The following is a 27,458-nucleotide window of genomic DNA, read 5'->3' as shown; positions in this document are numbered from 1 at the left end:
GGAAAAATGTAAGTTTATGGGCAATTAATTTATATTGTCCCCAATTACTAGTTTTCATTTCAGGCTGGCTAAATGTTATTATTGATCGTTGACAATAATCATGATGTTTCAACGAGTAATTTAACACTGGTAGAGTCCACACCTGTGGAGTAGTGGTCAGCGCGCCTGGCCGCGAAACCAGGTAGCCCATGTTCGAATTCTGGTCGGGGCAAGTTACATGGTTGAGGTTTTTTCCGGGGTTTTCCCTCAACCCAATACGAGCAAATGCTGGGTAACTTTCGGTGCTGGACCCAGGACTCATTTCACCGGCATTATCACCTTAATTTCATTCAGACGATAAATAACCCAAAAAAAATGAAAAAACACTGGTAGTTCATGAAACATTTGTAAAATTCTGAATTTTCATATTATAAAAAAGCACACATTGTACCAAATTACGTCAAATGTAACATAAAATCAACTGTAGTACCAGCGTACAGACCACCTAAAATTGTGCCAAATCCATACAATTGTACCAATAGTGGCAACATTGAACTAGGGTTATGACAGGTGTAATATATGAAAGTGGTTTAATGATGTGAGGTGAGATACGGCTGTTCGAAAAGGTTGTGAACCTCTGGCTCCTTGGCGCATGCGGCAGTGCGCTGCATGCTTCATTAGTCTTAATATGCGAGGAGCGGCCCGTGTAGGTCACCGTGGAGCGTATAATGACCGCGATATTGGGTTACGGCATCTGCTGTAATGGCACATCGTTACAGAATTCTAGTCTCTCGCTGCTTGACCTATGCCACACAGCATAAGGCGATGTGCACGCCAGCTGCCGTCCGCCACTTGAACATTCATCCCTTGCTCTATCCCTTACTTACCCTTATTTTAACGTTATGGTTTCCAAACACTCATTTTTGAAGAATTTAACACCGGAATCGCATGATGTATCTAACCTCTATAATGTTCAGTTCATACTTCCTTAGTAATTACCACTTAAATTTATAGTCGTTGTGTCGTCACAGCTTTCACCGAGGTAGTGATTACCATCTTCGACTTCGTAGTCATTGTCACGTTTGTCGTCGTGGTATTTGTTACATTTGTCGTAGTAGTCTGTCAACTTTGTTGTTGTAATTTTTGTCAATTTTGCTTTCGATGTCTTTGTCAACTTTATCGTCGTCTCTGTCAATTTTGTCGTCGTCTCTGTCAACTTTGTAGTCGTCTCTGTTAACTTTGTCGTCGTCTCTGTCAACTTTGCTTTCGATGTCTTTGTCAACTTTATCCTCGTAAACTTTGTCAACTTTATCGTCGTAGACTATCAACTTTGTCGTCGTCTCTGTCAACTTTGCTTTCGATGTCTTTGTCAACTTTATCGTCGTAAACTTTGTCAACTTTATCGTCGTAGACTATCAACTTTGTCGTCGTCTCTGTCAACTTTGTCGTCTCTGTCAACTTTGCTTTCGATGTCTTTGTCAACTTTATCGTTGTAAACTTTGTCAACTTTATCGTCGTAAACTATCAACTTTGTCGTCGTCTCTGTCAACTTTGCTTTCGATGTCTTTGTCAACTTTATCGTCGTAAACTTTGTCAACTTTATCGTCGTAGACTATCAAATTTGTAGTCGTCTCTGTCAACTTTGTCGTCGTCTCTGTCAAATTTGTCGTTGTAATCTTTGTGAACTTTGCTTTCGCTGTCTCTGTCAACTTTGTCGTCGTAGTCTCTGTCAACTTTGTCGTCGTAGTCTCTGTCAACTTTGTCGTCTTAGTCTCTGTCAACTTAGTCATCGTAATCTGTCGTCCTGTATTGTAGGGCTTGTCAACTTCGTCGTAGTGTTTGTGAACTTTGTGGTCTTTGTCAACTTTGAAGTAGAGTAGTAGTCTTAACAACTTTGTCGTCGTCGTAGTGCTTGTCAACTTTGTCGTCGTAGTGTTTGTCAACTTCGTCGTAGTGTTTATGAACTTAGTCGTAGTGTTTGTAAACTTTGTGGTCTTTGTCAACTTTGAAGTACAGTAGTAGTCTTAACAACTTTGTCGTCGTAGTGTTTGTCAACTTTGTCGTCGTGATGTTTGACAACTTTTGTCGTCGTAGTCTTCGTCAACTTTGTCGTCGTATATAAATAGAATACCTATATTACGTTTTGTGGTTAAATTCACGGTTAATTAGAAAATTAAATTGAAAGTTTCAGCAGTCTCGCATATCGCCGCTAACTCATTCTTCTTTCCTCTCGTAATAGAGATGCAAGAGATCAACGAACTCAGGTCTGTTTCCCTAGGTGAACTATCTCCCATTTACCTTTCTGCTTACGACGTTGCAATCTGACTGCATCGTGCAGTGGCTTGAACTTAGCGGTTTATAAATTAATTTTACACGAAAACCGTTCACGCTATTGAAATACACCAAAGGGATAAATGATTCTTATTACATTTTCCATCGATATGGAAAGAAGTGAAAATGTGTTGTGAGAAATTTATGAACTTTCCACTTCTTTATTACATACAACATAAGCTGTTCGCTCTAAAAATCTGCAGGGCTATTTCACATCCGTCCTGTACTGTAGGCCTATACGTTTTATGGATCTCTCACAAATTAATCTTAAAAAAAATAAAATCATGTTTTATTTTACGACGCTCGCAAATGCCGAGGTTATAACAGCGTAGCCGGTGTGCCGGAATTTTCATCCCGTAGTTCTTTCACATGCCGGCAAATCTACTGACATAAGCCTGTCGCATTTAAGTAGACTTAAATGTCATCGACCTCGGCCGGGATCGAACCTGCAACCCGGGCACAGAAGGCCAGCACTGTACCGGCTACGCCACCAGGCGACTAATTAATCTTTAATCTTGAAAGTGTTTTAATAAATAAAGAAATGAAAAGTACAGGGACATCATTTTATTTATACTTCAATTTTTATTGTACCTGAATTTTTTAATGTACTTCACTCCCACCCCCTATACTAGCAAACTTCCAACCGTTCTCCACACAGAACCAAGCGTATAAAGTCAATGTCGCCTTACGGTCATAGTAAACACAAAGAGTACTGAGTTAGTGAGTATAATACGTTCCAGAAATATGTTCGTTTTTTCCAATGACGAAAGAGCTTTCAACATCGAGTCATATTCTCGCACAGGTACTGTCTACGTCGCATCTCGGTTTCCCCCACCCGCTTCTGCTCGTCCCTTTGTAATGGATGGACAGTAGATAGCATGTCTGAGAAATAATTTTATCTTTTCGGATTGGGCAGAAGTGAAGATTGAATTTACAGTATGTAAGGTATTCTTTTATAGAGAAGGAATAGAATTACTTCAACATTAGTTACTAAAGTCTGTGTGATGTATCTTGCCTCACTGTGAAAAGAGAGAGAAAGGAGATATGTCTTACTTCGTCTGTATTATTATGGCGGTGGGGGAGTGGAGGGATGCCGTCCATCCATCCAGTGGTGGAAGGGACTAGTTGCTACATTCTGTAGCACAAAATAAAATAAAATATCTCACTTCGTACTGTGTAGTTCCGTCACTGAGCTTGTCTTTCAAGAAACTGAGTTCCGGTAGCCTGTACAATAACAAGGTTTTGAAAGAAATCCTGAAAATGTACAACCCTCCTATAATCTCCATCCTCATTTGAAGGGACTTGGTTTTATTGCTACTGAGACAAGATAAACCTTACAAGGTATAGTACGAAGAACGAAACTGGTAATTGGAATTAGGTACAATAGTCTATAGTGCGATAATATGCAAAAAAGAATTGAAGCCTGTATCGAAATGAACGGCCACCATCACAGATCACAAACAGAGGCCACCATTTTCAAAAAAGTATTTAAATATCCATATTATAATTATTTTTCAATTTAACTTCATTCTCTATATTGTACGCTGTGTTGTTTCTCTATATTGCACGCTAATGTGCTGTAGACAGTATAATATACACTGCATAATGAATATGTCCGAATGGATAGTTCAGTTCGTGAGTAATAACACTTATTGTTAATACAGTACTGTATTTTGATTAAAGAAAAACCCAATGAAAATTATCAAACTCAAAATAGCGATATTTCCTATTTTATGGAAATGGATGAAATACTTTTCTCCCCTCCTATATCTAATAAAGTGATTTGTTTGTATTTTACGTCAGTATCATCGAACTCCAGTCGTGGAAAGGGGTAGAAAATGGTGTTTCAGGTTCTCAACAGTTAATCCAAAGGTATAGCCAGGTTAATATTATAAATGTTATAAAAATAAAATGATGTCCCTGTATTCTATTTTATTGGGTTATTTTACGACGCTGTATCAACATCTAGGTTATTTAGCGTCTGAATGATATGAAGGTGATAATGCCGGTGAAATGAGTCCGGGGTCCAACACCGAAAGTTACCCAGCATTTGCTCGTATTGGGTTGAGGGAAAACCCCGGAAAAACCTCAACCAGGTAACTTGCCCCGACCAGGATTCGAACCCGGACCACCTGGTTTCGCAGCCAGACGCGCTGACCGTTACTCCACAGGTGTGGACATGTCCCTGTATATAGGATTATATTTGGTAATAATTTTTCCATTAAATCACTTATAAGTCCCCTTAACAAGACACAATTTCATTTATGTTTAATTCAATGCCTACTACTATTTTTATGTATTTTTCGCTCACTACTAACGCTGTAACCCATTCGAAGAACTAGTACGAACCAGTATGACAAGCTCGCAATGAAATATGCACGACACGTGAGCTATCTGGTAACGCAGTGCCAACGGCGGAGGTCCAGAAACCCACACACCGCAACACATTCGCTCAAGAGTATTTTTGTGTATAGACACATTACGCCGGCACCTGGAGGAAGAAGTGCATGGTTTATGTGCTGTACTCACAATGCATCTCTATGGTCACAGAAGCGTGTACTGGTTGGCTGATGTTGTTGTTGGAGGCCTGGCAGGTGTACACAGCGTGCAGGTCGCTCCTCTTCAGCTGGGGCACGATCAATTGATTATGCTTCACTTTGCCTGGGTGGGCATACTCGTCGTCTGTGTCGTCCACCAACATCGCGTCACGCCACCATCGCACGTGGGGGAGCGGCCGACCTGACAAAATAGACAAAAATCGCATTGTAGATATTAAGACGTAGGAAAGGCAGATATTAGTGCAAGTGGGAGGGGGTGAACGAATTTTACATGGAGAGAAAAATAGGACGGAAAGGAACTGTGTGATAAGAAAGTGGTTAACTAAATGGAAATATAATTCTGTATTTTTTTTTATTTATTTACTAGAGCTTCCTCAAATTAGAGGCTGCCATTAGACAAAGCATACTAAACAATACAAGAACAAATAGATGACGAAAGATAACAGAGTAAGAAAAAAGTAAACAAGTACACAAATAAACAATAATAATAATAATAATAATAATAATAATAATAATAATAATAATAATAATAATAATAATAATGATTTATTTTAGCTGGCAGAGTTAAGGCCGTAAGGCCTTCTCTTCCACTCAACCAGCAAAAAGTGTATATACATATGCATGAACTTACAAAGAATCCAACAATTTGATTTAGATGAGAGTTACATGTATACAAAAGTTATTTACAAATTAAACAACAAAATACTATGAACTATTAATTAAACACTGAAATAAACTGTGTAGCAGAATTAAACTAAAATACATAGAATGTTAATATATTTCAAATAATATTAGATAATAGAAAGAGATTATTACGAGACAATTAAAATACAGCACAATCAGGATGATATCTGAAGAAAAAAGTAACAATGTAGTCAGTGATAGTTTAAATCAGTAAGATTGGAGTGAAATGCTAATAAGGTTATCTTTTAAGCTGTTCTTAACGGTGTTTATTGTCTTGCAGCCCCTAATACTTTGTGACAAGGAATTCCATTGACGCGAGGTGGATATTGTAAAAGATGATGAATAACAAGATGTTCTATGAAGAGGTATACTTAGCGTGCCACAGATAAGTGATCTGGTATTTACTTCGTGGTTAGAGTATAGATAAGAGAAACGAGACGAAAGATAATTTGGTGTTGAAGTGTGCAGAATTCGAAAGAGTAAAGACAAAGAGTGTAAAGTTCTACGTTCTTTAAGTCGGAGCCACGAGAGACTTGCGAAGGACGGTGATATGTGATCATACCGTCGGATGTTGCACACGTATCTGACGCACATATTCTGAGCTCGCTGTAACTTGACTGACAATTCAGAACTTAGGTCACTTAACAAAACGTCACAATAATCGAAGTGCGGCGTTACAATGGCAGTTAACAGAATAAAAAAAGTTACAAGTAAAGAAGCGATGAAAGCTAATAAGCAGGCTTAGAGACTTTAGACCCGATAGACGAAAACAGTGCGGTTTCAAGTTGGAAAGCAGGACGATAGTGGGAGGGGGCAGTGATGGTAGCGACCTGCCTGTCGTCCCATGTGCTTTATTCATCAGATACTCATAAGGCAGGTACTGTTCTGGTAATAAAAACAGTCCCGTACGCCTAGTTCACGTTGTCAAAAGAGAGGACAGGAGATAGTAATCTAGTTTTGATCTGTGCATGTGGTTATCTATCTGATTAGTCGAAGAATATAATTAACAGTAAGTATGCCAAAAGTGAAATACTCTAAGACGCATTTATTTGTGCAGGAGTTCGGAAGTGATTATTTTAAAGTTAATGAGGACCATGTTACATTAAATTTTGTCATGTCAGAATAAGGGGAGACAAAAACGATACATTGGGACCCATTGTAACTCCCAAAAACACATTTCACGTATAAACATTTTGTCTCTTAACACAGAAGAAATTCCACTTGTGACAGATTAACGTATAAATAAAGAATCCGAGTTCTTCCTAGTTGTATGTAAAATGATGGTGGCTGTAAACATATCATTTAATAAAGTAAATAACCCTAATTTCAAAGCTTTCATGGAAAATTATACCAAGAGAATAGTCCCTACTGACTTTTTTTTTTTTTTTTTTTTTAATTTCTACATCCGGCCAGAGGCCATTTTCCGAAATATTTCTGTTTTTCAGGTTTTCAGTTTCCTGTTTCTGTTTACTAACTAACACTAACACAACACCCATGCCCGAGGCGGGACTCGAACCCACAACCCTTCGGACCAAGCCGTAGAGTCAGACTCGACGTTTCGGCAGACTTACTTGAGAAAGTGATACGATAGAACAATAAAGTAACATTAGACAACAAACAGTAAATAATAAAATCTGGGTGCCGATAGATGAAGCCACTCATAGTCGGAATCCTCGTGACTGACAGTTCAGGAAAAAAAAGTTCTACTAACTAGTGAGGTTATAGAAAACGTCAATTATTCGTCTGCTGAAGCTCTAAGATCAATTGAGGCGATAACGAAAGTAATTCATCAAGAATCCGCTACACCAGCTAGTAATCGTGTTAAACAGAAATTAAGCTCAGTTTTGTGTAAAAACAGTGGATATGCCATATTCTGTGACATAAAAGACATGCTAGCAGGGAAGAAGTCTACGGACACTGCTGGGGTAGCGAAGACAGATTACAATGATTTAGTATTTTATCGTTTTGCACCCATTACATCATGTGATGTAGAACGGTGCTTCTCCCAATACAAATTTTGTCTTGCCGACGACCGAAGAAAATTTAGTTTTGAGACCTTGAGAATGTATGTTGTAGTACATTGTAACAGTTCAAATAGTATTCTAGAAGATAAAGCTGGAAAATAAACAAGTTGAAGAGAACATAAATTCTCATTACATTATATTGTAAATATATTGTATAGGCTATATTGTGGGGATATCATGGATTGTACATTATAAGTTGTGTATATTGTGTATGATTCTTATGTATGTTGTGTAAGTATTGCACATGTGCTTATGGAAGAAGCCGAAAAGAAATGCATATTAATTTAATTTTAAAATTTCGCATTATAGGTTTGTATTTTAATCTACGTATAAATTTTTTTTTTGGCCCTACAGAATTTTTCTCCTCTTACAATCATTTTATTTTAATGTGTGATAAATTAATTGTCTTTCTTTGGAACGTCACTTTACAGCACCAGCAGACTGGACTGTACTTGGTTTCATGTACACATGTCTCTCCTTCTGCCGACTCCCATCCACCTCAAACACACTGACAAAGCTGCCTATAGTATGGACTTAGTAAACTTGTTCTATCGGGTCCAAAATCTCGATGTCTGCTAATAAGGGAAAGAAAAATGATAAAGGTGCGTCAGTTTTTTCAGTACACTGAATTAGAGTCCATATAGGTGGTTCCGTAAGAGTTTGACTGACTCTCTAATTATGAGGAGGGCCAGTTCATTCAGAAACGATTTGTGCAGTCCTAGGGTTTTACAGAATTGAGAAGAGAAGTTAGGTATCGTTCCTCTTGATCCAAACATCAATCCCGTAACACTGATATCGTGAAGTTGGTATTTATCTTTATAATACAGGATGGTTGGAACGCAGATTGCTCGTTTCTCCTCATGTACGTCTTCAGGCTGTCCTTTATACGTTTCAAACCTGATGGTGGGGTCGATTATCATACCCTTAGAAGGGATTCGCTAATGGCGATTATGTCAATTCGTCTGTTACTGCCATTGTCGGCAGTTCCGTGGACTTCTTCGTAGACGGTGTATTTTAGTTTTCTAAGGGCATCGGCCAGCTTAGTTCTAATTGCACGCTGCCTATGTATACGCAATGTTTCGCCATAAGGGCAGGCTCCCAGGACATGTCCAAGGGTTTCTATCTCACTGAGGCATCGCCTGCAGTGGTTGTCCTGAGACCTACCGGGTATCATTATCAATATACAGAATTTTTCAACTGTACGAAATTACAACATAAAAAATGGAAATTTATCTTTTGAAGAGGTGAAAAAATTAAAATTTCTTGGAGCAACAGTAACAAATATAAATAACACTCAGGACGAAATTGAATGCAGAATAAATATGGGAAATATCTGTTATCCAATTGAGAAGCTTTTGTCATCTAGTCCGCTCTCAAAAAAACTGAAAGTTATTATTTATAAAACAGTTATATTACCGGTTGTTCTGTATAGTTGTGAAACTTGGACTCTCACTTTGAGAAAGGAACAGAAATTAATGGTGTTTGAGAATAAGGTGCTTAGGAACATATTTGGGGCTAAGACGGATGAAGTTACAGGAGAATGGAGAAAGTTACACGACGTAGAACTGCATTCATTTTATTCTTCATCTGACGTAATTAGGAACATTAAATCCAGACGTTTGAGATGGGCGGGATATTTAGCACGTATGAGTGAATATAGAAATGGATATAGAGTGTTAGTTGGTGGCAAGAGGGAAAAATACTTTTGGGAAGGCCGAGATGTAGATCGGAGGATAATATAAAAATGGATTTGAAGGAAGTGGGATATGATGGTAGAGACTGGATTAATCTTGCTCAAGATAGCGACTGATGGCGGGCTTATGTGAGGGCGGCAATGAAGCTCCGGATTCTCTAAAACTCATGAGTAAGTAAGTATGTAGAGTTTTTTACAACCAAGAGGTAACTTTATTTGCTCTTTTTTTTTTTCATTTCCTATACGATCTTAAAAATTTTGGCACTGGCTTACTAGTTACTACATAAGAAATAGTACTTCTGACGTATATTTGAGAACAACTCCAGCTCAATAAATGGAACCAACCCAGCTTTTCTTGAGCCACTTTTGAGGTTTTATTGTGAATTAATCTCATTTGTATATTTATATTATCTCCCTTAAATGTTATGGAAATGTGGAATTTGGGACTGTACTGGTGTTCTGATTTCATCATGGAGGGATGAAATATTAAAATATATAAAACATAAATTTTTAAGCGCGAATCATGTATGTAATTCTTAAAATTAATTAGTTAAAATACGTAATTACAATTTAACAATCAAAAACAAACTTTTATTCGTGATGCAAAAAAAAATCTCGCATTAGATTGATTACCGATAAATTCTCAAACTATATTTGTTCGTACTTAAGATATTTCAATATTGGAAACTTCAGAAGCTTTCTCTTAAACATAGTCTTCATATATGATTGCAAGAATTACGGACGATTTTGAAAACTCAACAAAAATAAATTTTGATGCCCGTAGGAAGAAAAATATTCGCGTTTATATGCCAAAGTCACATTTCCATATAGCAATGGCAACTTATAGCCATATGTAATTCAATTGTATTTTACTTTTTCATTTTATATAGGAGAACATATTTTACTCGCCTTTATTTTTTGCCTTACTTCGGAGCCGAATATAAAAATCCTGTTTCTGCAAGATAAACTTCATGTTAAAACACAGAAAAAGTGTTGAACTGTATGTTGATTTGAAGCTCTGGATAACCTACGTTGAATATCGAATGGAATACAAATGTGGGTCAGGAGTTTTCAAACAACTCGGTGTAAAGTTAGCACATGCTATAACAAAACGACAACATTCGAGCAACTACAGTGCTGCTCCCGCTCCCCGCAGTTAGTTTCGCGATTGTTCTACCATACAGACAATACGAGTTCTATCAAACTCTCATGGATTCACAAGACTGTTTTGTGGAACACATTTGAAAGTCTTGCTGGAAGTTACAGTTCTGAAGAATTTTGTAGTAAAATTCTTCTGTAAGGATCATCTCTCTTTAGTGCAATATAAACAACGAGATTCATTATTAATTTTTATTTTACTCTACAAGAACAAAATAACGTTCACATAACAACTTGTTAGCAAATAAATTCCAGGGATAAAAAACTAAGAAGTGCACTGTCTTAGCTGCGATTAAAGCAATGTTTTTTCTACCTGCAATCCATCAGAATTGTGGTCACTTCTTGCCACTGAAGTGCAGATTTATTTTCTTTTCGACGGAGATGAATGTTATGATCATTATGATAATGGTGGTGCTGATAATTTTATAACGGTGATGATTATAATTATGGCCACTATAGACAAAGATGATGATTATGTTATCATTATGCTGATAAGTAGAGCCCGGATGTTTAGGCATTTATTTTGGTTAAAATAGACAGACATATAGGCACTAAAAGTAGTAAAAATAGGCAATGAAATAGGCATTTATTATTCATGGAAACAGACAAAAAAATAGACAAATACTTAATAAACTATCCAATACGTTACTCACTTTCCTTGGTTACATGTCACAACAAGATGCTTTTTTAAGTTGTCAACTGTCATAGTGAGCCGCCTGTCAGAGAGAACGTTTTTCTTGGTGGAAAAAGGTCTTTCTACTTCTACTGAAGTGACTGGAGCAAACTTAAAACAACTTATTTCAGAACGACTGTCTCTACTTTCTTTCAGACATCGGCAAAAACCTAATGTGTATTGTCTGAAAAAGAGGGATTAGAGACTTCAAAGATTCTCAGAAAATATTTGTGTGAGGTGAATATATATTTTTAATTTGGACAACCGTTCTTTTTTGTTTTTTTTTATATAAGTTTTGTGCGGTTTATTTTAAATGCATTAAAATACAGAAAATGTACAATAACGATGTAAAAAGGCTAAAAAAAGGCATTTAACCTTAAAATAGGCAACGGGAGCTAAAATAGGAAAAAAAGGCAAAATAAAAATTGAGCCTATCGTCCCCAAATGTGTGGAAACGTGTTTATCTCTAATAGGTCTTTCATGCATACACTCAGTTTAAAAAATACATTTTGCCTAACATCAGCGATGAGTATTGCGGCAGTGAACAGTAATGGTGGTGATTCAAGTTATGATCATGATATTGGTGCTGAGTGGTAACGATGATGAATTTTGTGATGGTGATTATTTTGATGGTGGTGAGTACTGATGGCGACGATTTGGTAAAGATGATGGCGATGATTTTGGTGGCGAGTGGTGATGGTAATGATTTTGCGGGTGATGATAGTGATGATTTTCATGTTGGTGAGTAGTGATGACGGTGTTTTTGGCGGTGAGTGGTAATGATTTTAGTGAATGTGAGCGGTGATTTTCATGGCGGTGATTGATGATGGTCATTTTGGTGTCGAGTAGCGATGGTATTGATTTTGTAAATGGTGATGGTGAAGAATTTGGTGGTGAGTGATGATTTTTGTGAAGGTTATGGTATTAATTTTTATGGTGAGTTAAGGTGATGATTTTGATGATGTTGAATAGTGGTAGTCACGAGTTTGATGGTGATAGTGCTGAGTTTGGTGGTGGTAAATGATGATGGTGATTATTTTGGTGGTAGTGAGTAATGATTGTGATGATTTTGGTGGTGATGATGTTGCTAATAGTGATGATGATGATGATGATGATGATGACTTTGGTGGTGGTGAGTAGTGTTATCTTTATGCTGAGTGGTGATGGTGATAATTTTGATAGTGGTGAGTGGTGACTGTGATGATTTTTGTTATGGTGGATAGTGATAATGATGATTCTTGTGGTGTTAAAGGTAGCAGCGACTGATGATAATTATGTTGGAGGAGACTCTCGATGGTGAGTAGTGATGTAGTGAAGATTTTGAGAGAAGTGAGTGGTGATGGTGATTTTGATGGTAGTGTGTGGTGACGGTGATGAATGTGGTGAGTGGTGTTGATAGTTATGATGAAGAATGAGCATGTGAAATGGAGAGACAGAATAAAACACGAAGTTATGCTAGAAAATGTGGATGAATGCTGAAACTGATCAGGAAGAGGAAAAGAAATTGGCTTGGTCACTGGCTAAGAAAAAACTGCCTACTGAAGGATGCACTGGAAGGAGTGGTAAACGGGAGAAAAGGTCGAGGCAGAAAAAGATATCAGATGGTAGACAACGTTAAGATACATTGGACCGTATGCGAAGACTAAGAGGAAGGTGTAAAGTAAAAAATATTGAAGAATGCTGGGTTTATAAAGGAAGGTCTGCTCTTGGGTAGAACACTATGGATAAAATTAATATATTAATTTTAGTTAATTAAAACATTGCTTAATATTCGTACGTGAGGCAATCATATTCAGTTTCAGCTGTCAAATAAACACACAATTATTCATACACATTATTTGAAACAACTATAAAATGTCTTGCGTTTAGTGGGGATATTCAAAATTCTACCCTCTCTCATCTATACTAATAATAAATCTGTAGCCGAAATTTTTCTGGTAATTTTCGATTTCCCAAAAATAATTGGTCCTAACATATATAATTAACCACCCTAAAACCGAAAATCGCTTTTTTGAAATTTTTGTTTGTATGTCTGTCTGTCTGTCTGTGTGTTTGTTACCTTTTCACGTGATAATGGCTGAACCGATTTCGATGAAAATTGGAATATACATTGAGTTCGTTGTAACTTAGATTATAGGCTATATGGAATTCAAAATACGTTATTTAAAAGGGGGGTTATAAGGGAGCCTGAATTAAATAAATCGAAATATCTCGCTTATTATTGGTTTTTGTGAAATATGTTACATAACAAACGTTTCTTTAAAAATGATTTCTGATAAGTTTTATTCTCTCAAAAATTTTTATAGGACTGATATTTAATGAGATAAAATGAGTTTTAAAATTAAAATAACTGCCATCTAAGGCGGTGTATTGAAATAAAAAACAAATGATTTCGTCTATAAGGGGCCTTGGACACAACAATCGAAAGCTATGAAAGATAGCCTACAGACAATGTTTCTGTGTTCGTATGAAGTAATATCGGAAGCTAAATTAACCGATTTATATAATTAATTATTATTACATCATTGGAAAGTGTAGTTTCTCTGGATGGACATAATGCTATAATGTTATTACAGTAACTTGTGAGTGAATTGAGGACAGGTAAGATTGAAATAGCTTCTTATGCACAGAAAACTTGATAGCTTATTCTGTAGATTCATTTCCTGTATTTCTTATAATAATGTTTATGAACATATTCATATTTATCTCAGAGAATTAAAGAACAACGAGAGTGTAATGATTTAGTATACAGTAATAGTACGTTAGCTTAGCAATCCATTATTTTATAATTCAAATTTTAACTATGCTCAATTGAATCGTGTTAAAATACATAAAATACATATGCAATAAATGCAATGCAAAAAAATTGGGTAATGAGCCAAGCAGATTATGCTGCGCTGTTGTAAAAGTTGTTCCTCCTGAGATTCAAGAGCTCCCACAACAAATTAAAAACTTTCTAATTCGAGTACATCCGTTATCAACACACTTTTTCATAATATAATATAATATAAACATAATAATAAATCTGTAGCGAAAATGTTTCTGTTAATTTTGTTTTTTTCAAAAATAATTGATAATAACAATTAAGAAACATGTTAAAGGAATTGTCATTGCACCAAAGAGTGGTCTCTGGATCAAAATGATCGCATTTTAATATTTTAAATACAATTTAAATTAAGTAACATATTAAACAATTTATCCTTCTATCAAACACAAATGTTCCATGAATCAAATGTCCTATTTTAATTATGTAATTACTTTATATTTATTTCTAACGGGTGCAGCGGAGCGCACGGATACGGCTAGTTTAAAATAATTCAGCAAGCCGTTGATCTGTGTGTTTCAAAGTTGTCACACACTCTCCCGGTTCGTAGGCTTATATCTGCTGAACATGCATGAATTATTTGCGTTTGATGGTCTTTTTCTTCTGTCGTGGACCTGTACACCATTTCCTTCATATAACTCTAAAGAAACAAATTCAATAGCCTTGCATCAGGGGAGCATGCTGGCCACGAGACAACACCTCCTCTTCCAATCCAGCTTGCTGGAAAACTCTGGTCTAACCACTGACGTGACGCGATGTGAAATGCACTGGCACGCCATCTAATTGGTAACACATTCACTTGAATGTATGTAAGGACATATCGTATAATAGTAATGCATCAAAGTAGTGATTCAGATTCAGGTAAAGTCAAACATTTTCTGGCAGTAACAAAGTGAGTACAGTGAAACCTGTCTAAAATGGCCATCTGAAGTTACCTTGTAAAATGGCCGTTTTATCAGGTGGCCGCTTGATTAAGGTTACTGTTTTTTATGAATCAGCATGAAAGTACTGAATTTCATTGACTTTTTAGGACTGTGCGCGTACAAGAATCGTGCATATTAATGTCAGCCTCTTCCATTCTTGCAACTAGCCTTTTCAAAACTCAATTTCTTCGCCCTCGCACACTTGAACCATTCGTAAACGAAATCATTCACATTACTAAACACAGATTCTCTCTTCTTTTTTTGGCCACCATGTATATTTTCCTCCCATTGTTTTAATATTTCATCTTAATTATACCGTGTATTTGTGTCCTTCCACATTTGAATATTTCTGCAATTTTTCTCGCAGATGTTCCCTTCTCGCTTTCTTCAATCATTTTGTCGTCTCACCTCTAAACTTAATACCACTCTAGATTTATTGTTAGACTCAAACTAACGTCACAGTTCCTCTGAATCAACTGAATGAAGAGAAGAAAAATTCGTAAACGCTGGTCCAAATAGAAAAAGATGGAAAGAGGAGAAAAAAATAAATAAAAAAATTTCGAATGGTTAACTACTGACCTAAAACATACTGTGACATTTTCGAAAGAAAACGTCCGTGTTTCAATCCTTTAAAAACGAGTAAGAATTTATTGCTGTGCAGGGTCGGAGTGGAAAGTGACAAAAGAGTCATAAAACTAACCAACTAACCCCAAGATATGGAGGGTATACTGTTGTACACTTAGCTGTTGTAATCGAGATATTGCTCTCTGTCCTCTAAACATCGAAAAAATAGGTCAGACAGTATCCGTGAAAAAAAAATTTTGTTGGACAGTGACTGTTATAGTCAGGTTCCAATCCAAAGAGACCCCGGCCGTTGGCCGAAGCATGAGGTGGCCGCTAAATAAAGAGAGAATTTGTATTGATCTTATGGAAAATCCAATTGGTTCCAGAGAAAATTGGCCTTTTGGCCAGGTGGCCGTTTAAATGAAGTGGCCGCAAAGGCAGGTTTCACTGTATGTAATTTCTTCGGTGATGCACATTACCTTTTGTTATTTACTAATCAGCAAATATGAGAAAAGTATATAGGCATTACTTCAAGGTCCTCTTTCACCTCCTGGCTGCTTAACTGTACCTTTTGGCATACCCTGTATATATTTATGCAGAATAGATAATTGTATTTATAAAATACGTTTTTTTAAACCCGGATCGTATCGTAGCAAATAAGTCCCTTTTCATTTGTAATTTCGTGGAATGATACGAATTAAAACTGGAATCATAGCAGCACAATGAATCAAATGAACCTAAAAAAAGTTTGCAATACTACGGTATTAACGCTGTCCGATGATGTAATTTCGCTGATATTACTGTAGGAAAATAATTGACATATCATAATTTCCGGGAAACAATACTGGAATAAAAACGAAAAAAGTTTTGTGGTATGAGACTCATTAACATATGTCACTCTCAATTATGGAATTAATTTCAAACACAATTCACATGCTACGGTACTAATTTTGTTCATAATGAAATATGACCTACTTCAAATTCAAAAATTCAATTATGCATTGGATTTATTTAAAAGATTTGTTATAACAACATATATGTCGCTTCTCTGTTAATGGCTGCAACTTTGAATTATCGTTAGGAGAATATTAATTTTTGTATCCTATAGAAATTTAGAATACTCTAGTTTCTAGGATGAAGATTGGCCTTTACCTCCAATTTATAAAAAGTTAGCGTATATTCCTTACTTTATATTGCATCTTTATTTTTCGAAGTAAGGTTGGTGTCCCCGATATGGCCATGCTAAGGTTTGAGAATTTTTCTAGCCGCCATTTTGAAAAAAAAAATGTAAACCACTTTTTTCTTACTCGTTCTCGGTCTAATGGACTTTCTTAGAACAATTTCCTTTCCTCATAAAAATAGCTTTAGTTGTCCAAAAAGTCCCAAATTCCAAAAGTCTACCTACTGGCCATATCAGGAACATGTGCACATGATATGGCCACCCATGTTCCATGTTCTACAAATCGTGATTGTTTTCAGTTTGATAGCGCAGTTGTGTTAAAATTAAATAATTTTGGTGTAAAATGAATAAAAATGATACTTAATAATCTTCTTTATAATTCAAAAGTGTAGTCAAAACATGTTTTTCCATAAAAAAAATTAAGTTGTTTTTCTTAAAATACAGAATTTTTGCGTAATCCCAGCTATAAGGCATGCAAATTTGTCAGGTGAAAAAATAAAAGTGAAATGAACTTGATATGGCCATGGTGCATTTGATATGGCCATATGAGGAGCAGGTAAGCTTTCAAGAAAATCGTTTGATTATGAACAATTCGTAAAATATACGCCATCAACTACAACACCAATCAACAGAACATTAAAAACTGAATGGAGTACGATGGTTTTCATGAAACAAGTCTTTGAAAAACATGCATAAAACAAAGGAGACTTACCAGAGAAAAATAAGAAGAGGTCACATGAAAACCGCAAAACAAGCAACTGACGCCATATTGCTCAACCTGACTGGATGGAAAACGATCAAGTGACATACCAGGATGCTCTTTCACTGGATGCTGCTGCAATTTAGCGGATTTTTTGGTTAACTAACTCACAATAGGGGGTGGCCATATCAGGAACATGGCCATAACAGGAGCACCCACCTTATGCTACTTTACAATAAATTACAATAAATAATTCTGATTGTTCCGCTATAAATTGCAATTGTTCAATTATTATTGAAGTTAATGAGGTTAAATAATTAGGTGTAATTATTGATAAACATTTAAAATGGAATAATCATATTCATTATATTTGTAATAAATTACGTAAAACATTATGTTACTTTGTTGTTCTAAGAAATATTTTGTCAATTAACTGTTCACGTATAAGTTATTTAGCATTATTTCAATCTATATTTATGTATGGTATTATAGCTTGGGGCGAACTTATAAATCCAACTTTATCCGTTAATTTTACTACAGAAAAAAGTATTAAAATTTGTTTAAAAAAGCAGAAGGATTACCCAACTGAATTGTTGTTTAAAAATTTCAAAATTTTCAATATTAAACAAATGTATTATTTTATTTTATTAAAATATTTTAATAGAAATTTTAATAACTTTGAAAGGTATATACATAAATATAGAACCAAAAATATGAATTCTCTGCGTTTGTGTGAACCAAAATGTAAAACCAATGCAGCTTTTTATCATAGCATAAGTCAAGGTCCCAGATTATTACACAAATTTTATTCCAATATTATTTTAACCACGAATCCTCTTCAAATTATTAAAAAAAAATAAAAAAATTGTATTGGATTTATAGTTTGGGTTTAAAGATATTAAACACTATTTAATCTGTATTCACTCTAAATTTTAATTTTATTTTTGTCTGTATTGGAATCCCCTACGGAGCAAGAGTGGGCTAGTTTATCTTTCATTGTATTTATTAACTAGTATTCATTTCAAACTTACTAGCAATAAAATAAATAAATAAATAAATAAATAAATAAATAAATAAATAAATACATAAATAAATACATAAATAAGTACATAAATAAATAAATACATAAATAAATGAATACATAAATAAATAAATGCATAAATAAATAAATGCATAAATAAATAAATACATAAATAAATAAATAAATTAATTAATTAATTTCATGTTCCTTACTATAACGACATTTCATCCTTTTATCCGTCTGTGTGCGTCTGTCGAACAATAATTTCAAAGGTGTTGGATTTATTGTGTTCATTTTCAACATCTACAAATCAAATGAAGCAAAAATTAGGAGCGAATTTCGTACTCAATGGAAATATCCACGGATAAAACAATAATAACATCTTTCTTTGACAAGGGCACCATTTCAAAAATAATTTTTATATGTGACAACATTTAGAAGCAGTAAATTATTTTAAAAAATCTTTGTTTCAGACTATCAATACTTGTAGAACTAAACATTTCGGAAAAAAAAAATAAAATCTTTATATGCTTGAATATCATATAGGCTACAGTGCAATGAAACTTTCTCCCGTCTAAAGACGTACTCGAATTAGTTTATACAAGATGTCACCAAGAATTGCCCCTTGCTCTGGAAACAAAGCCTGGACTTTAAGCAAAAGTTATAAAAGCAAATCTGCAGATAGTGAGACGAAGTTCATGCTCCTAACAGCTGGGTATACTAAATGAAATCACTGAAGAAATAAATATGTTTTACATGAAATTCAAAACCCAATACGAAAGGTCCACTTAGATATATAAATAGAATGTATCACCACAAAGTGAATTCAACAGGTTAACGGAATTTCTGAACAGAATCCTTAGGCCAGTCATTAATTAGGACCTACAAAACAAGGGCGAGATCGGAACGTACCATGATGAGATGTCAACGGAACTTCTGTACATCGTAAAGGCTGGTTCACAATAAACCGGGAACGAGAACCAGAATGAAAACGAGAACCAAAGACGTGAATATGAAAATTTTTGATTCACAATAAACCGAGAACGTAGACGACTATGCATATCGATATGCCTGTCAATAGCGATATGTAAAGTCGATATTACGCATTCTGATGTTATTTGTTATAATTGACCAATGGCGTTCTCTCATGAGTACAAGGCAGCCAACATAAACACAAGTTAACCAACTTCGAAATTTCAACTGAAATATTTCATTAGGTACGTTACTATAGATATGCCCATGCATCTTTATTATCACAACCTATTTTAAGTCTACCATAACGTAAAATAATCAGAGAAGAAACATTTGTAATAGAACAAAAATGAACACAACAGTAGTTATTGAATTGAAGCATGAATATGTAGTGTGTAATACAACCAATACAGTAATAAAATATGATTCACTTACGATCGGTGTTCAAAGATGCAGCTATTGAAAGCCACGTATTCTCCTCATTTTCTCATCTTTATACGAGGCGCGCCGCCTATCGTAAACGTGAGGATTTTCCTCAACACTCAATATTAGAATCTCATCAAATAAAACTTGCTCCATGATGCACAGCACAGAACAAAATAATGCATAGGTTATGTCACGGTCTTCTTGCTACAAAATATACGACGACAAAATAACTTTTAGATGGCATTAGAATGAATCTTGTGGGCTATGATCGGAAACGTGAACGCCAAAGTTTAAACTTGGCCAACTCTCCGTTCCCGATCCCGGGCTCCGGCAAGCTTTTCGTTAATTGTGAATGCTCACATTTAAATGTACACATTTTAATAATTTTACAGTTTTTGTTTTCGTTCCGATTCTCGTTTCCGGTTTATTGTGAACCAGCCTTAACAGTTCTTCCAGAACTGCAACCTGTCGGGATAATGATGAGATGATGAATATGATAAGGGAGATGAAGATGAAGGTAAGTCCAAACATCCATTTCAGATAAAAGTTTGCAAAGATTCAATGTATTGTTACAATATTAATACAAAAGATTTTTGTAGCACATTTGATTTTAGTGCACTGTTTAAAATTAGTCATAGTTGTAATAAATTGTCAAACGTTTGATGCACATTTTTCCCATTTGCGTAAGATATGTTGTAAGCTACATAAAATTATCAACGAGTTGGATACAGCACTTTATGGCATCTCAGCATTATAAATTGTAGGAAAGAAATTATTAAGGAAATTCAATTCGGAATCCATAGCTGACAAATTGCCTTCATATGTTCATATCGATTAGTTGCATCTGGTCTTGGTATCGAGTAAAGAGTAATGGATGACCTTGTATGTTATGTTACAAATGTTCCTTTATTTTTGTTAATATAGTTTCTCTGAACCACAGAACTGTTTTATGTGATATTACAAAAGTGATACAAAATTCTTACAGATTAGAAATAAATGATACGTTACCGTCTGTCCTGCATTTCAATTCTTCTTACGTCGCACGTAAAGCAATAACCAAGATAGCAAGCGTTCCGGTATTACGTCATAGCAAATATATCACTGCTTTTATTGGCACGATTTTCGATGTAGTAACAACCTGTATATAGCGCTAGGATGGCATAAATATTATTACTCAAGTCTTTTCTATTATTTATTTATTTAATTTATTTATTTAAATATAACCAGTGCTCTAACATTAAATACCTTACTCTATGCCGATGATCAAGTCATAATTTCCAATTCAGAGGATAATTTACAAAGAGGATTGTATACATTAAATGAAATATTAAAAGATTTTGGGATGGAAATTTCAGCACAAAAATCAAAAGTAATGGCATTTTTAGGACAAGACACAGTGAGAAGTAAGATAATACACAATAACCAATGCCTCGAACAAGTGCAAAATTTCAATTATCTGGGTTGTGAAATATCTTATCAAAATGAAAAAGATGTGAACAAGAAAATTACCAAATTTACACAAATTCTAGGAATAATAAACAATACATTAAAAGCTAAATTAGTACAAAAATCTACAAGAATAAAAATATATAATACACTAGCATTACCCACCCTTCTATACGGAAGCGAGATTTGGACATTAAAGAAAAAAGACATGAACAGAATCAAAGCAACGGAAATGAAATTTTTCAGGAGAACAGCAGGATATACTCTTTTAGACCGAAAAAGGAATGAAGAAATTTTAGAACAATTAGAAGTAGAGTCAGCAGAAGAAAAAATCACCAGATACAAATTCAATTGGCTAGATCATGTAAGAAGAATGGAAAATTCAAGAATCCCAAAAATTATGATGCAATATAAACCTAGAGGACATCGTCGACCAGGAAGACCGTTAAGAAGACTGCTAGATGGGGCCGAAACAGGTCTACAGAGGCCTAATTCGTGAAGGATGATGATGATGATGATGATGATTTATTTAAATTCAAATATACAGAATAAAGCAATATAATTACAAAACAAAACAAAGAGAAATACAACTAAGATAATACAAGCAAGAAGATACAGTAGTATTAACAAAATTTGAGACCGAATGAGCAGCGCTCGTGCTCGGTCGCAGTTCAGACATAATATTAAAATAAAAATAATAATAATAATAATAATAATAAAAATAAATAAGTAAAATAAAATAGGAACTAAAATATAATTACAGCTGCAATGGAATTATATAATATAATATTAACACTAGAGAAGAATAATATCGCACGTGAAAATTAGGACTAATATATATTTCAAAATTATAGAATACAAATATAATATAGGTTGATTAATTCATACACATAGGCTATAAATTTATTTAATCAAATTGAAGATATTAACACGTTTCTAATTTTCTTGTTATATTACTATCACTTATTCTGTAAAGTGCATAAATTGTAGTATTACACAGAAATACTGGGCTGAAATAATGATTTCAAACTTATGTTTAATTTTTATTATCTTTGCTCTGGAAATTACGAGTATATTTCATCATCATCACCATTATAATAATAATTATTACCATTATTATTCTGTCATGTGTTAGACCTACTGGAACCTACGGGCCCTACATTACAGAATCCTTCCATCTTTAGAGGAACTTCCCAAATTTATTTTCACTTTTGGTTCATAGTTTAGCTTTAATTTAGGCATTCATTCAAAGTCAATTCTTGCATCACGATCTTTCAGATTCTCTCGTTACAGTTTTGTGAAAATTACAATTATTGAGATTGTTTCTAAATAATAACATAAGTGTACTTAATTATTTAGAATGCCACTTATTAAATGGAGGAAACAAATATTATCAGACCAAAATAATTACATATGGACAAATGTGGTAACTAAATAATCTCATTTCTGGCAAAAACTCCATATATCAATTGGATAATGTGCTTCAATACTGAATTAAAAGTTTATAATACTTCTTCAAATGTAATTTTTATCGACGTCTGATTAGGATTTCTAGTTCATACGTAAATGATATCCCATATTATTAAGGTGATTTACTTGTTATATGCTATTATTTTATTTGTTACAAAATTGATTCATGCCCTTTGCCGAAATAGGTACCTTATTGTTTTGTGGCAGAGATTTTATTTTGGTATATATTTGCTGAATATTCTTCGAAATAACATTATCTGTTCATAAGTTAACTCCGCAATTAAAGAATTAAATATAATAACCCTATTTAAGCATGTTATAATGTATTTCATCTCGTGTTAAGCTTCATTAAAATTCTAGAAAAACAATTTTATTACATTAATTTCATTCATACACATTTCAGAATTCTTGTTGGCCTGTTCTTGTAAATCTGCTACCTGATCTCTTTATTACGTTCTCTCACAGCTTCCACAACTTTTATATCCACAGATAGTAATGACTTTAAAATCACTTTTAGAGCTGCTCATTAAACTGTGTGCTGTACTCAAGTTTCTGTTAGAGATTTGTATGAAATCCAAATCTCTACTGAAATTTTAAAAACTTTAAAATGCTCATTAGACAATGGTGTTGAATTCCTTGTTATTTAACAATTTCTTTTCTATCGAAACACTTTCGACTCAGTTAAAAATTATACAGGTTAGAAGGAAACCTAATACATTAATTCACAGAGGTAATACAGAGGCATAATTTTATTTTTACTTCAATTTTTATTGTACCTGAGTTTTTTAATATACTGTAATTCACTCCCACCCTAGTGAGTATAGTACGTTGCAGATATATGTTCGCGTTTTCCAGTGACGAAAGAGCTTTCAATATTGAATCATATTTTCGCAAAGGTACTGTCGTCCGTTTGCCAACGTCGCATCCCGATTTCCCCCACCCTCTTCTGCTCACCCCTCTGTAAAGGCTAGTGGCAGGGCTGTCTTAGCTCTTTTTTTTTAATATACTGTAATTCACTCCCACCCTAGTGAGTATAGTACGTTGCAGATATATGTTCGCGTTTTCCAGTGACGAAAGAGCTTTCAATATTGAATCATATTTTCGCAAAGGTACTGTCGTCCGTTTGCCAACGTCGCATCCCGATTTCCCCCACCCTCTTCTGCTCACCCCTCTGTAAAGGCTAGTGGCAGGGCTGTCTTAGCTCTTTTTTGAAAACATTAATTTCTGTTAGGAATTGGACGTCTACGTAATATTATAGAGCTATTTAAAATACTGTAACTTAAATAAAAGGGCCTCGTTAAGTAATTAAATGTCATGTGATTTCTTTCATGGAGAAGGGGCCCGAAGTCTTGCAGTTCAGCCTGAGGCTTATTGCGCTTACCAATCCTGTTCTGTATATGATTTTTGTCGCCAAAAGTTCGAGCATTTGTATGAAAACAGCACGCTGCACCGTGAACTTAAGTCGAGCTAAGGTAAGGCTAATGATGGTACTGATATCTGACTGAATGATGATGAAATGAGTCCAAGAGTCGAAAGTTACCCACAATTAAATTTCAATTTGTTGAGGGAAAATTCCGGAATAAAAAACCCAGCCCAATAACTCGTCCCAACCCAGTTTTAAATCCGAACCCGCTCGTTTCACGATCAGATATGCTTACCGTTACTCCACAACAGTGAATTGTGTCCTATTTTTAATATTTCCATTTAGTCATAGACATAGAGAGAATGTCATCGAAATGATAGCCGTCCAAATCTTGGATTTAAAATATCGGCATCCTAATCAATTCAAATAAACAAAAAAGAAAATGTAAATTAATGTTTAAAAAATACATAAAGAAATTATATATATATATTCTGAGACAAGATGTGGTGGCTATCAAAACGATAAAAATTCATTGAAAATAAATAATATACATTGAATATTATAAAGATGAATAGAGATGGTGATTGATGATGTTCAGTGAAGATTTTAAAATGGTTGATGCAATTGTCTGAAAAGTCTTATCAGGAACCTTTAATTTTCTGAGGATCTCCAATGTAAATTTGAGAATTGCTCCTCGCGCACCAAACATAAGTCCAATGACATTCCAATCTTGAATATTATATTTATGACTGAGATCATCACAGCATGGAAGGTAAATAGCGCGTTTCTCTACATGTATCTGTTTTGGTTGATCTTCATTAATTTCGAACCTTACAGTGGGGTCAAGAATGAGACCAGTTTTTTTATCTCGGTCAATTATTATAATGTCAGCAAGTCGTGTAAATCCTTCCGTAGAGAGACATTGAACTTCCTCATATACTTCGTATTCACCACGTTCCCTTAATCCAGTGATGTCAATTCATACCCCTAGGTGCAAGCGCGCGCTTTAGAGCTCAGGAGAGCCTGAGCGCTTTACAGCGGAAAGGAAACAGACAGACGAAAGAGGTATTCTATGCCGCTTGGTCGAGATATATTCAGGGATGGCCAGCACTGATTCAATAGATAAAGGGAAGAAAACGTATTAAAACTGTATCCATGTTAATTTTTAGATTTGTCTGAGAAGTATGAGTGTATTATAAAAAGTAAGTTTTAATTTTAATACTCATTTTTGACAAGTTTGATTTTTTTAATTCAAAAGAAATATTTTCTCAACTTATTTTTATAGAAAAGTGAAATTTTCAGATATGGGCCTATTTATTTAGTAGCCTCACAGAATGTTTTCATAAATCTAATATACCGTAAATACGTATTAATGAAGATGGTGTATTGAAAATTTTGAAAATATTCGCATGGAAATTATTTGTAAGGAAATGAATTAATAAAGCAACTACTGTTACATCATAAGCAAAAGATACGTGCCCAGGTGTAGTAAAATGTCAGCTCTATAGCTTCAGCAGATTTCGAGAAAATAATTTAAAATTCTGATGATAGGAATTTGCTCACCAATATCACTTTAAAAGCACAACGCGATAAGAGTTTTGTTATGGAATATTAGTTACAATGAAAACATATACAGCACTAGGTAACTTTGCTTTGTACAGTATTATTGTTTTGATTAGTTCATTAATTACTTTTATAAGGCTAAAAGTACCATCAATATCAATTCCAACTTACCATGTCATACTCAATCCCTTTTTTTGCGATATCACTTTCTTTATCAATGATGTGTTTCATCCATTTAGTACAGTATAGTTGTACTACTATGGAATTTATGTGAATATTCCTTCTTAGCTCTTTATTATGTTATTAACATTTAAAACACAACTGCAATATTAAGAAATTAGTGGTAGTACTTTTGTTTTACAGACAATATAGATAATATCAAACAGAAAGAAGCCATATAAAAATAACGACATAAAATTTCAAGTTCCGTTTGAAGTTTGTGTAAGCATAATCTTAATCCAACAGGCTGCTTATACATACACACAATCCTTGTTCTTTCCATACCTAGCGCTTGACGCCCGCGCACGACGTCAAGGTCAGAAAAATGCGCTTGCTTTGACATCACTGCCGGGTAATATTTTGGCGAATCCTCGGACCTCATCTCATCTCACTACATCTCGCCAAAATGTAAAAAAAATGAAAAAAATGTAAAAAATTGTACAAAATTGTAAAAATTGTAGAAAATTACTAAATTGTAAAACTATAAAAATTTGTAAAAATTGTAATTGTAATATTGTAAAATGTTGACATGTTCCACATCTTAAAGCTTCATTGCTCATGTAAGATCTATGGAATAAAATAAATGAATGAATGAATGAATGAATCTGTTAGCAATTATTGAGCGGACTGTGTTATGTCCGTATAGAGAAAGTGCGAGAAAACCATGAATGTAGTTAAATGAAAATGTAAGAAAATAGCTGAAGATAAAAAAACATACATACACGGAAGAAAATAAATTTGACAACAAACAGAGACCCGGGTTCGATACCCGGCTCCGGAACAATTTTTCCCTCGAAATTATTCAAATCAACTTTACAGGGAGTTATACCTGAAATCTTGATTTGCATAATACACGTCACTGTTCGTTAACAGAAACCACAATTTAAGTCACACGGAGTTAGTGTGCACTCGAAGTTGGTTGCTTGACGGTTGTCAGCCCACTTTGAGGTCTGTGGATATAGTGGGTGTTCAGTTCAAAATGTGTCATGGCTCGCTGTATGTCGTCATGTGGCTAGCCGATGAGCCTAGAGAATTCAATCTTCCTACACTTCCGCAGAGGCCTATCACCTAAATGCGAGAGAAGTTGCCTAGCAAGTACGGCGTTCATTCTGAAGATTACTTACCGATACGTACGGTAACGCCAGTAGTGGCAAGAATGTGAACTGTTTGGAAACACGTACTGAAGTGAGTTTTTTTTTCTTACTGCCGGGATATGGGGAGAGTGTTAAGACGATTACTTACGTATTTGTTGACATTAACTTGGACGGTCAACATGGACACGGAGCATTTTGATTTGTGTTGTGGAATGTTGCCGTACGCAATCGATGATAACAAATACCCTGCGTACGACTTGCCCGCGCAAAACACAGTTCGAAAGAGGTTATGGTAGCACACAGACTTTACAGACCGCCATCTGTTGCTACGACATTCAAGTTATACCGTACACGTTCTCAAGTTCAGATTGAACGCCTTGATTAATTGGCAACTTATCTGACATAAAAGCTGAAACTCGCTTCAAATCGCTGACTCACAACAGTGACGTCATGACACACTTTGAAAGGAATACCCAGTAGAGGGAAAAATTGGATCGGTGTCGGTTAGAGTTCCCGTTTAGCTCAGTGGTAGAGCGTTGGTACGTTAAACCAAAGGTCCCGGGTTCGATACCTGGCTCCGGAACAATTTTTCC

At 34.8% G+C, this 27,458-nt stretch overlaps 1 protein-coding gene across 1 annotated transcript in view; it reads right to left on the bottom strand.

Moving 5' to 3' along the window:
• LOC138700581 (nephrin-like) overlaps nt 1-27,458 on the bottom strand; it is a 1,373,770-nt gene that overhangs the window by 341,776 nt on the left and 1,004,536 nt on the right. The window contains exon 5 of the mRNA XM_069827162.1: nt 4,840-5,049. Within this exon, the coding sequence (XP_069683263.1) occupies nt 4,840-5,049 (210 nt within the window). The remainder of the gene's footprint in view (nt 1-4,839; nt 5,050-27,458) is intronic.

Source organism: Periplaneta americana, chromosome 5 (genome assembly GCF_040183065.1).
Source record: "Periplaneta americana isolate PAMFEO1 chromosome 5, P.americana_PAMFEO1_priV1, whole genome shotgun sequence".
In the NCBI taxonomy this organism is placed as follows: Eukaryota; Metazoa; Arthropoda; class Insecta; order Blattodea; family Blattidae; genus Periplaneta; species Periplaneta americana.
This window is presented reverse-complemented; position numbering and strand designations above follow the sequence as displayed.